Raw genomic sequence first — 12925 nt, forward strand, 5'->3', positions numbered from 1 at the left:
CTGAAGAGTTCAGTGGTATCTTGAAAGCTTTGAAGATAAACGATGAAGCTGCTGCTTCTTTTATGTGTCTGACAGATACATAGCATGGATGGTTGCTCATTTTTCAGTTTGTTATATGTTAATCTCTTGTGATGGCTTAGTAATGATACCCTTTGTTGAAGTCATAAGTCTGCAGAAACATTAGGCAATGTGTGGAGGGGTGAGGGCGAGCACGGCAGGAGACAGTGGAAGGATGTGTGTACTTTGTGCGGCCATTTGGCCTGATGCCTTGGCACAGTTGTCGTTCCTGGCACGTAAGAACTGGATCTTCTCTGAAGGACATGACATATTTGGCAAGCCCTGTTATGTCACTACCCCCAAGGGGTGCTTGGGCAACTACAGTGACAGACAATACCAGTAGATACTGGCTGGACAGGGACGGGAGAGAGTATGGCCAGAACCCTTTTTAAAGAGCTCTATTGCAGCAGATTAATAGTGTCTGTAAACAATTACAGCATTCAGGGAGTATAGGATTTAAATGAGAAACACAGCTTAGTCAGATTACACCAATTGGATAAAATGGCATGGGCTCCGGAAATCTATAATTAAATGTATTTTTGAAAATGAAAAATATAGCGTAACATCTGGTTTACTTCACTGCAGAAGAGCCTGCTTATTGCTTATATAAGCGTGGTTTAGTTTGGGTTTCTTTCTATAAGATGACTTCATTTTAATTAAATTTTTTCTCCTTAGTTCTATTTGTGTTGTGAACAACAAGTTATTCACACACACATTCCCGTACAAAGTGATGCTCTCACATAGGAAACATAACGTCTGTTCATTTTCTTTTCGTTACAGCGGATTTTCAACTCCTTTGTTTACACCGAGAAAATCTCCAATGGGGAGAGCGAAGTGCAGCAGGTAAGAAGGCTGCTTAGTGCTCACCGTCTGCCCGTGTCTTGCTGCCGGCCGTGGCTCCCTGGCTCTTCCCAGGCTGCCTCCATGCAAGGGTGTTTGTGTGTGATTTCATGAACATCTTACAAGTGGTGGAAACAGCCTCACACTTCACGTTCTTAGAAGCAGTTGAAATGGTGGTTATGTGGATGGCTTTTTGCTATTTGTGCTATGCTTTAGAAATATATAATTCCTTTTTGTTTAAAAAATTTCTAAAATAGGGCGGCGCCTGTGGCTCAGCGAGTAGGGCGCCGGCCCCACATGCCGAGGGTGGCGGGTTCAAACCCAGCCCCGGTCAAACTGCAACAACAAAAAAAAATAGCCGGGCGTTGTGGCGGGCGCCTGTAGTCCCAGCTACTAGGGAGGCTGAGGCAAGACAATCGCGGAAGCCCAGGAGTTAGAGGTTGCTGTGAGCCGTGTGACGCCACGGCACTCTACCCGAGGGCGGTACAGTGAGACTCTGTCTCTACAAAAAAAAAAAAAAAAAAAAATTTCTAAAATACTGGAAATTATTTCATTTGGTAGAAAATCAGTGCCCAGGCTTTAGACTAAGGACAAACCCTATGCCAAATTCTTGTTTTCTTTCTTACTCTGCAGTCTCATAAGCAATTTGGCATTTTTGAGCTGCAATTTCTCAACCTTAAATAAAGGGGAACATAATATCTGCTCTATGGGGTTGTGAAAATTAAATGAAATGATGTCCAGTTAACTGAGAATAAAATGAAATTGTCTATGTGGAAATTGTGTTCTGGCATAGAAGCAGCTCATCAAATATTAGATTCTTTTGTTCTTCTTTTTCTTTCCTCATATTCTTTCTTTCCTCTCATCTTCTTTCAATGCTCTGTGGTATCATGAAGTTTTGAGGCCGATTCTATTTACTTCATTTATAACTGGCTTCGAATGGATGGCCTCCAAATGAAATGGTGCTGGTGAGCACGGCCATAAATAATTGATCTGTGCTTGAAAAGAAGGGTCAGGAAAGAGAGTCGGCTTTATTTTCAGCTAATCTACCAACTTCATTGTAGTCTGTGACCATCAGCTAGTAATTTGAAGCTAGGTTTCAAACTTAAGTAAAAAGCAGAACCAAGGTGACAGCAGAGCTCAAGCACAGAGCTTCCACAGAACCAACAGGTAGCCGTACTGACGTGCATAACACCGCTCTGAGATCTGCTTCTGTTGTTGGTATGGAGGGAGAACAGTTTGGCTCGATCTAAACTTCAAAAGTTTTATACAAGAAGGAAAAGATTTGTTATAATGAAGTTATTTATAGGATAGTTATTCATTTATAATAAATTACTTGGTTTAATCTTGAAAATCAGCATTTCCTATTTATAGACACTGGCATTTTTTTATTGGTTTCTGCAGGTTAAATTTAGAGGATGTGAATAATTATGTCTATATGCTTTTACTTATCTTTAGATACTTTTAAAAGCTAATGGCCCCAAATAGTAGTGAATATGATGTGGTTTGCTGTACCTAGTCTTCTCTTCATAATTCCTGTCTAATTTTTATTCCAGCAAACTAGAAAGTTAATTATGAAATTTAAATGAGATTTTACGGGAGAAGATTTCTAAACAAAGCATGTTTAGGGAATCTCTTTGGGAGGCCAAAGGCTATTTGATAACATTTTAAAGAGAGTGATCCACAGATATCAGTTTCACTGCTTTCTTTGAAGTAACAGGTACAAGTTCTTGCTTTGGCTGTTTCCAAATGTGAAAGCTGTTTTCTTTTCTTGCACTGATGTCATTATTTTATTTATCTAACTATAAACAAGTCTGGAAGCCTTTAATAATAATTTGTTAATATCATAGCAGCTGAACGAGCACTCAAAGAATACCAGTGCTGGACAGTTTCTGCACACACTGCACTGGCCTTTGCTGAGGGAGGGGTGTCCTGGTATAGATGAGGGAGACTCGTTACCTGCAGTTTATGACTTTAAGCAGGAGAGCTAGTTTTTGAAATGTTTAATACAAAGATACATTATCTGTCTTTTTATTTATTACAAATTTATTTAAATTTATTTTAGAATTTTGATTATTTAATTTTAAAAATTTATGTATCCATCCGAAACAGGAGCCTCTGTTGAATTCCACCTTCATCTGCACAGTTCAGGTGCAGGAGAGTTACCATATGGTCTGCTCTGTGTGTCGGCTCACTGTCAAAAAGTTCGTTCTTAAATTTAAACAGAATACTTTTAACTTCTCTCCCATTCCTCTGTCTACCCTCTGGAAGAACCCTGAACAAATAGGACTTATATCTCTTTTCCATCTAGCACGTGGAGATGCTTATGTCATTGCCATAATTATTCAGCCTAAATTTTAATGTTCAGGTCCTAGACAATTTCTTCTTCTGTGCCATTATTTCCAGATCTTTTCAGTGCTCTGGTCACTAGAACAACAACACTAAAAGCAAATATTTGCATATTTACCCCATATTTTCTATTATTTCATCATGATGGTGCCCATGTGGGTTGAACTGAATTGTGGGTTTTGCATTCTATAGTGAGCACCCAGAGGCCCTTCATACTTCCTGCTTTTTTCTTTTTTTTGAGACAGAGTCACCCTTCAGTGGAGGCCCAGGTTTGGGTTCCTCTGCCTCAGCAGAGTGCTATGGCATCACAGCTCACAGCAACCTCAAACTCTTGGGCTCAAGTGATTCTCTTGCCTCAGCCTTCCAAGTAGCTGGGACTACAGGCACTTGCCACAACGCCCGGCTATTTTTAGAGACAGGTCTGGCTGTGGCTCAAGCTGGTCTTGCATCTCTGAGCTCAGGCAATCCACCTGCCTCAGCCTCCCAGAGTGCTAGGATTACAGGAGTGAGCCACCATGCCTGGCCCGCCCTCATACTTCTCAACTTGAATAATTACTACCCAGATACTCTGGACCCTGTGGTCAGTGGCAGTGTTATTACTGACAATATTCAGAAAGGTCAAGTATCCCAACTAGTTTGCTGAATACTCCAGCTAGCAGTTGATTTAGTTATCCTCAAATTAATTTTTATTTTGGCTATTTTTGTTTTTTATGTAAATTTTAAGCATATGTTTACACTCACATGTCTTGCTAGTTTCATTCAGCCACATGTTGCTTAGAAGCACCATGTGAGTATCTGCACATCATGTTCATCTATTTTCAGTTCAGTTATTCCACCGTATGTGATATATGTGTCCATATTACAGCTGATACCTGGGTTGCTTCGAGTGTTTTGATTTTTGTTCACGTCTCCACATGCCCTACACTTTCAGATGGAATACTGTTTTTGATTGAAGGAACTTCATGGTCCCTGTGTCTTGTGTGTCTCCACACATATTTCCAAGTGCCCTAAATGGTGGGGGCACACCCTGTCTCCAGGCAGAAGTGCTGGGGTCAGAGTGCCCCACACAGCCGGGTGACGCCAGGAAGCTCCACAGCGGCCCCTCCCCACATAGTGTATGAGAAATATGCTGTTTACTGGATTTTAATCCTTTGCATCTGAAGTTATATCTAATGAGTTCATTTGTTTTATTCTGATTACTAATGAGGTTAAAAGGCTTTTTTTCTCCCTTTGCATGTTCACACAAAAGATTTTGTTCTATTAAATATCTGTAAATGCTCTTTGTTCCTTTTTTTTAAAAGTTTAATTTGGAAGATTTTTCTTTACTGTTTTTTGAGACAAAGTCTCACTTTGTCACCCTGGGTAGAGTGCCATGAAGTCATAGCTCACAGCAACCTCAAACTCCTAGGCTCAAGCGATCCTCTTCCCTCAGTTTTGATTTTTGTGTGTATGTGTGCCATTTTTAGTAGAGATGGGGTCTCACTCTTGCTCAGAATGATCTTGAATTCCTGAGCTCACGTAATCCATCTGCCCTGGCCTCCCAGAGTTCTGGGGTTACAGGTGTGAGCCACTGTACCTGGCCTTAGTTCAGAAGTTTCAGAATGTTGTGTATGCCCTAGACCAGTGCTGTCCAGAGAACTTTGTGGGTGAAGATGTTCCATATCCGTGGTGCCCAACAGATCAGCCATTACTCATGTGTGACTACGAGTACCCAAAATGTGTCCAGAGCAACTGATAATTAAATTTTAAGTTTTATTTAGTTTTAATTAAATAACCACATATGGCTGGTAGTACCATATTAGACAGGCTGGTCTATGCTTCAGGGATTTGTTCTCCTGGTTTTTGATTTGTCTTTTCACCTCTTATTACCTTTTAAAGAATTTTTTAAATTTTAATTTTAATTAAGTCAGCTTTTAAAATCAGTCTTTTCCTTCTTGATTTTTGTTTTTTTGTGTTCTTTAAAGAAATTCTTTTCCACCCCTAATGATATAAAGGTTTCCTCCTGTGTTGTCTTTGGAAATTTTGCCTCTCTCCTTTAAGACTTTCATCCACCTGGAATTGATTTTGCTGCTAGATGTGAAGGAGGTGTCCAATTTCTTTTCCCCCATATGTACTCCCAGTGTTTTATCGCTAGGTATTGAACAGTCTATCTTTTTGTCATTTGTTTTCGATCACTGGTTGAGTTTCCATGTACGTGTGAGTTCGATTTGGTCTCACTTGGCTCTTTAATCATTGCTATGCCAACACCATGTTGTCTGGGTGGTGAGTCTCACAGCACATTTGGATATCTAGCGGGTAGCACTGCCCTCTCCATCTTAACTAAGCCCCAGAGTTATTTCCTGTCTCTGGTGCTGTGTGCTGACCTTCACATGGAACCTCCTAGATTCTCAGATTCTGACGCTCCTCAGGAGAGAGCAGGGCTGGCATAGGTTCCTTCCCAACCTCCTGCCTCACGTCATTGAAGAACTCCGTGCTCCTAACAATGATTTTTATTTTTTTAACCCCCATTTATGCCATCAGCCTCTTACCAATTATAAGAACAATTCTAACTGCTTATAGGATTTATTTGATAAGCCAAAAACAGGTTAGTTATTCACAACAGATGATTGATCTTTGTGCTATTAACTTTAGCTCATAATCTTTAGGTGGAAGATCTTTAGCTCATAATCTTCAGGTGGAAGGGGCTACTTCTTTATGGTTGGGTTTTGCATGTTTGTGCTGTCTGGAATTCTGACATAAGTTGTTTGTCATTTCTTCTTTGGATCAATGAAAACTAAACCCCTGTGGTGCCTCTTCTCTTCCCTCATTTGGACTTGACTTGCATACACTATATAACTTGACAGAACACCTAACATGTTGTTAAGATCCTCTGGTTAGGAGAGCAAAGTAACACTAAGAAAAAACATTTAGTGATTCTTGACTCTCACCACAAAATTCTCTGTGTATACTTTTCCTTTTACTCATTATTTCTTTTAAATTAACTTTCAGAGTGTAGGTCTAGATTGCCTAACAATGTGTTGTAAATCTTTAATTAGTTCACTATATGTAGTTTTGCTGCCAAAGAAACTATGGCAGCAGCCTCGGAAAAATTAAATCCCCATGCACACAGTCTGGGTGGAGCACTGCCCAGGGACACTGTTTTCTGAGCACTTTAAGAATTAAGTCTGCACACATAAACGCATTATATGAAGTTGAACCTGAATCAAGAAAAATAATTTGTTGAGCAAGTGTTTCAGAAAGTAGCAAAATATGGCCTGAAAAACACAAGGCAGTGAAAAAAACAAAGGGAGAGAACTGCTGGGTACTTGACAGGGTCACGGATGGGATCAGAGCTGCCCAGGACTTATTTCAGAGCTTGCTCTAGCTTTTTCTCAAACGCTCTAGTAATTATTAATAATTTACTCTATGAAACGGCAAGTATATTTTTAGAATGTTTCAGAAACTGTTGAATTGCAAGCAGTGTTGGTTCTAGGGGACTCAGAATTCTTCTGAAATGGGCCAATGAGGTGGGAGGACGGTGGAGGAGATGGGCCTGAGCACTGGCTGGGGGTGTTCCTCTGGATTTCCTGCCATCCCTTCTACCCTGTTGGTTTTTACCTCTCCTGGGTCATATTTACCAGATGTAAATGTGTTCACTTGTCTCAGACAAAACCCCTCTTCTTGAGCCCACTTCCCTCTCCAACTATTGACTGCCCATTTCTTTCTCCCTCTTTGAAGCACAGCCCATCGAAAGAGGCATCTGTTCTCATTAGGCCAAGTCCTGCTGTTTTCTCTTAAGCTGACCCAGTAAAGCTTCTGGCTTTACCAAGGTCACCAGTGACTACCGTTTTGATGATTCCGGGGTCCTCATTTCCTTGGAATTGAATAGTGGACTCTTTCCGTCTTCCTTGATATCCCTGGTCTTGGGTCTTCCAGACACCACGCCTGCCTTCTTTCCTTTCTTTGGTACACTCCTGCCCCAGGCCTTTGCACAGGTGAGCCCCACCTCAGGTCTCCTGCAGTGTCAGCTCCTCAGTGCAGTGATCGCCACGTGTAAAGCTACAGCCCACCTGCTCTCCGTACTCCTTATGGTCTTCTTTTCTACATTTCCTTTTTTCCATATCACTTATCACTTTTTGGTTTTAGAGTATTGACTTTATAAAACTAGTTTGGACATGATCCTTCCTTCTTTACTTTATGAAAGAAAATAAGACTGGTGTTATTTCATCCTTGAATGTTTGATGGAATTCACCAGGGTACTGTCTAGACTTGGCATTTTCTGTGTGAGCAGGGTTTTGAGCATCCAATTTTTAAATTTAGATATAGGTAGGTTTTTTTTCTTTTCTTTTTTTTTTTTTTTAGATTTTTGGTTTCATCTTACATCAGTTTTGGTAAGCTGGGGTTTTTGTTGTTGTTGTTGTTGTTGTTTTGCATTTTTTGGCCAGGGCTCGGTTTGAACCCGCCACCTCCCATATATGGGGCTGGTGCCCTACTCCTTTCAGCCACAGGTGCTGCCCTAAGCTGATTTTTTTAAAAAAGAAATTTGTCCTTTGGTTGGCACCTGTGGCTGAAAGGAGTAGGGCGCTGGCCCCATACCAGAAGTGGCGGGTTCAAAAACTGGCCCAGCCAAAAACTGCAAAAAAAGAAAGAAGTTTGTCCTTTTCATCTAAGTTGTCAAATTTGTTGGAATAAAGATATTTATAATGTTCTTATTATCTTTTTAATATCTATAGGCCAGAATAAGAATAGAGCAAAACTACTAAGTCTGAACAAGGCTAGTTCTTTGAAAAGAGCAGGTAATCATGTAGCTAGACAGAATCAGAGAGAGAACAGCTGGGCAGATGTGGTGGTGATAACTCATCACTCAAAAAATGAATTTGCTTCCTTTATTTTCTCTTGTTTGTTTTCTATTTCACAAATTCACATTCTTTATTATTTCCTTCCATATACTTGAAGTTAACTTTGCTCTTTTTTTCTAGATTCTTAAGTTGGAACATGAAATCATTGATTTTTGTCTTTCTTTTTTTTTTGAACATATGAGCATTTAAAGCTACAAAATTTTCTCTAGGCACTGCTTTAGTTCTATACCACAAAAGTACATGAGATATATTTTCATTATCATTTAATTTTAAACATTTTCTAATTTTCTCTATGATTTCTTCTTTGACCCATGGATTACTTTGAAGTATGTTGTTCAATTTCTAAAACATTCAGGGTCTTTTAGATATCTTATTGTTATTGATTAATTTCTAACTCCATTGCGCTCAGAAAACATACATTGTGTAATTTCATTCCTTTTCAGTTTATTGAGACTGGGTTTTATGGCTCAACATATGATCTGTGTTTAGAGTGTCAGGTGAACTTGAAAAGGTGTGTGTCTTGGAGTTGGGGGTATTCTTTGGAGGTGTGGCTGATAGTGTTCAAATCACTTATGTGTAGGCTGATTTTTATTTTGTCTACTATCATTTTCTGAAAGCAATGTTAAAATCTTCATTGATAATGGTGAAATTATATATGAGTATTTTTTTCCTTTAATTCTGTTCATTTTTGCCTGGTAAGTTTTAGGGTTTCATATAAATAACACAGACATTTAAGATTACCATGTCTTTCTAATGACTTGTGAAGTATGACATTATGGGATGTTATTCTTTATCTCTGTTAATAATACTCCTTCCCTGGCTGAGAGTGGTGGCTCATACCTGTAATCCCAGCACTCTGGGAGGCCAAGGCCAGTGAATCCCCTGAGATTAGGAGTTCCAGACCAGCCTGGGCAAGAGTGAGACCCCCGTCTCTACTAAAAATAGAAAAACTAGGTGGCTATTGTGGCGGCTGCCTATAGTCCCAGGTACTCGGGAGGCTGACACAGGAGGATCTGTTGAGGCCAGGAATTTGAGGTTGCTGTGAGCCATGATGATAGCTGCCACACTCTAACCTGGGCACAGAGTAAAACTCTGTCTCTAAAACAAAACAAAACAAAACAAAACAAAAAAACTCCTTCTCTGAGTCTATTATCCTGGATACTGATGTAGCGACTGGGCCCTCATTCACTTACTATTTACATTGTGAGCCTTTTCACAGCGTTTGTTTACTTTCAATGTCTGTGTTGAAAATTTGTCTTTTATAGACAGCATATAGTTTCAGACTTGCTTTTCAAAATCTATTCAGAAATTTCCTGCCTTTTAATTGGGAGTATTTGAGGGGCTGTTTGGTCAATTAACATTCAGTCTGATTGTTGATATTGTTGAGTTTGGATCAGATGTTTTATTATCTGTTTTGTATTTTTCTTCACTCTTATTTTCTTAGTTACTAATTCCCCATCCTCTTGAATTTTAAAATTTTTTTTAATTTAATGTAATTTATTTCAGCTTTTTTAGCTACTTTTTTGGTATATTTTAAGTATATGCTTTAGGAATTAAAATATACATTCTTAACTTATTACAAACTACTTAAAATTCACATTCCTATCTCTTCACATAAAATAGTGGTTCTCAACCTTCCTAATGCCGTGGCCTTTTAATACAGTTCCTGTGGGTCACAACCCACAGGTTGAGAACCGCTGACATAAAATCTAGAAACTTTGCAACCTAATAGGTCCATTTTCCCAACACTATCCTTTCTGCAGCTAGAGTTACCATATCTATTAGACCTGTATATATTACAGACTGCACAGCTCAACATTATAGCTCTTACTTTAAAATGCTGTATTTGAAGCAATTAAAAGAAAAAAATATTGAATATTGTATCTCCTGACATACTTACTATTTTTAGAACCCTTCATTTCTTTCTAAAGATCCCAACTAATATGGAGTCTAAAAAAGTTCATTTAAAATTTTTTGTAGTGTAGACATCCTGGTGACAGATTCTCTTAGTTTTTAAATCATTTTTATATAATCAGAAAATGTCTTTATTTTGCCTTTTGTCTTAAAAGATTTCTTTTTTAAGAGGAAAGAACAGAAATCTGGAAGGACAAATTTTTCTCTTTTAACACTTAAAAACTGTTACACTGACTGTTGGACTCCATAGTTTGTTGGGGTTAATAAGAATGTTTTGTTTTGTCACTCAGGCTGGAGTGCAGTCATTATAGCTCACTGCAGCCTGGAACTCCCGGGCTCACGCCATCCTCCTGCCTCAGCTTTCCAAGTAACTGGGACTACAGGCACCTGTCATCACATCCAGCTAATTTATAAATTTCTTTTTTAGAGCTGGAATCCACAATGTTGTCCAGGCTAGTCTTAAACACCTGCCTCAAGCCATCCTCCAACCTTTTATCCTCTCAAGTAGTTGGGGTTACAGGCATGAGCCACTGTGCCCAAGTAGACTTCACAGTTTCTGATGTCAAGGCAGTGAAAATTATTGTCCTATATGCAGTGGGGGTGTGTGTGTTTGTTTTTAAATTCTGGTTGTTCCTAAGATTTTTCTCTGTTTCTTGGTTTTTAGCGATTTGACTATGACTGTGCCTGCCTAGATATAGCAGTCTTTATATTTATCCTGCTTGGTGTTTGTTGGGCTTTCTGAAATTGTAAATGTATGTCTTTCATCACATTTGAAGACTTTGAGACTGTGATTTCTTCAGATATTTTTTCTATCTCATTTTTGGTCCCCTCTGGGACTCCAGGTAGGCGCAGGTGTGCTGGAGCCTTGACCTTCTGTACAGGTGTGCTGGAGCCTTGACTTGCTGCTGCAGGTGTGCTGGAGTCTTGACCTTCCATACAGGTGCGTTGGAGCCCTGATCTTCTGTACAGGTGTGCTGGAGCCTTGGCCTGCTGCTGCAGGTGTGCTGAAGCCTTGACCTGTACAGGTGTGCTGGAGCCTTGGCCTGCTGCTGCAGGTGTGCTGAAGCCTTGACCTGTATAGGTGTGCTGGAGCCTTGGCCTGCTGCTGCAGGTGTGCTGAAGCCTTGACCTGTACAGGTGTGCTGGAACCTTGACCTGCTGCTGCAGGTGTGCTGGAGTCTTGACCTGTACAGGTGTGCTGGAGCCTTGGCCTGCTGCTGCAGGTGTGCTGAAGCCTTGACCTGTACAGGTGTGCTGGAGCATTGGCCTGCTGCTGCAGGTGTGCTGAAGCCTTGACCTGTACAGGTGTGCTGGAGCCTTGGCCTGCTGCAGGTTCCTGGAAAGCCCCTTCTACATCTTCCTTCTCTTTACTTTCTCCTCCCTGACCTTTAAATTAGGTAGAGACAGTTTACTCTTATCTCCATTCTGTTGTTAACTTATCCAGATGTTTTCACATTTTTAGCTATTTTTATATTTTTCAGCCATAGGATTTTCCTTTGTATTCTTTGTAATTGATTCTATTTCTCTCCTGAGATTTCTCTGTCTTTTCATTCATTTCAAGCAGACTTTTCTTTGCATTCTTGAGCATGGTCATATTAGCTGCTTTATAATTCTGTCTACTGATATGACATCTAAAAATTGTTTGAAGTTGATGTCTGTTGACTGTCTTTTCTATTGAGAATTAGTCATACTTGCCTTTTTCTATTCTTTCCTTTTTTCTTTATGTCAAAAAACTTAAGTTGTATCTTGATGTTGTGAAAAACTCTGAATTCTGTTATATTCCTGAGAGGAGTGCTTTTCTTGTTGTTTGTTGTACTTTGCAGTTAACTGGAGTGGACTCAGATTGCTAATTTGTCTCTTGGGTAGCGCCTCAAATTTCAGCTCAGTTTATCCTTAGATGGAGTTTGCCCTGCATACATACAGATCAGAGATCTAAAAATTTTTCTGATGTTTGATGTTTCAAAACACTCTAGCATTTAAAATACATCCTGGTAGAAAGATTTTATGAATTGTTCTTTAATAATGAGGATTATGCCTAAAAAGTTTAAAATTTTATGTTTCATTTCACCAGATATCATCCACTGGGACACTGTAAAGTATTTTATAAGACAATGAGATTTAGCAAGTGTTAATCTCCAAATTCTTCTTTTACTTAACTGTAAACTGAAGACCCCATTCATGAAGAATTCGGACAAGGTGAAAGCAATGATCTATAGTCCACCTGGAAGCAAGGTCCAAATGTAGACCATGCACAAAATTATCTTTTTTTTTTTTTTTCTGAAGTTTTTGGCTGGGCTGGGCTTGAATCTGCCACCTCCGGTGTATGGGGCCGGCGCCCTGCTCCTTTGAGCCACAGGTGCTGACGCACAAAATTATCTTTTTATTCATAGGGTAAGAAAGCTGCTCTGCAGCAGAACACTGCACCTGGCACCTATTTAAAAAAAAAATAGCTCTGGGAGGAGGCAAGAAGGCCAACTGGAGCCAGCTTTCCACAGAGGCTTCCATCCAGAAACAGAGTTAAAGGACAGAAGTTTAGCAAGTAAGCTGATGGTTTAGAGCTGAGCCAAGAGAGAAGATTGAAGAGAGCACATCACCCCTGCTGAGGCAAGCTGCGACCCCAAGGAAGCAAACAATAGCTACAAAACCCAGCGCCAAGACGACAGGAGTCCCCTCCCCCATGAGAACAGCTCTCTGTATGCTTTCTACAAACAAGTGAGCAGAGTTCAGATCTCCTCCTATTTTAACCCATAGGAGAGACCCTCTAAAAACCAGAACTCCTTCCCCAGAGAGGACCCACTAGTGTGCCATGGTGCACCAAGCATAAAACTGAACATATGTGCTACCTGCATTTCTGAGTTCCCAGCACTCCCCTCCACTCTCATCCTGTAGACTGGAAGCCTGTCCCCCACAGAGTCCAGATTCTTGGGCAT

The 12925-nt window shown here is 40.0% G+C and overlaps 1 protein-coding gene across 2 annotated transcripts in view; it reads left to right on the plus strand.

The window, feature by feature from the left end:
• The window catches only part of CACHD1 (cache domain containing 1), a 217843-nt gene that overhangs the window by 75993 nt on the left and 128925 nt on the right, over positions 1-12925 (plus strand). The window contains exon 2 of one of the 2 annotated variants that reach the window (XM_053591667.1): positions 838-900. The exons of the other annotated variant lie outside the window; for it this stretch is intronic. Within the exon in view, the coding sequence (XP_053447642.1) occupies positions 838-900 (63 nt within the window). The remainder of the gene's footprint in view (positions 1-837; positions 901-12925) is intronic. 2 annotated transcript variants of the gene reach the window in all.

The sequence above is a fragment of the Nycticebus coucang genome, chromosome 5 (assembly GCF_027406575.1).
Source record: "Nycticebus coucang isolate mNycCou1 chromosome 5, mNycCou1.pri, whole genome shotgun sequence".
Lineage (NCBI taxonomy): Eukaryota > Metazoa > Chordata > Mammalia > Primates > Lorisidae > Nycticebus > Nycticebus coucang.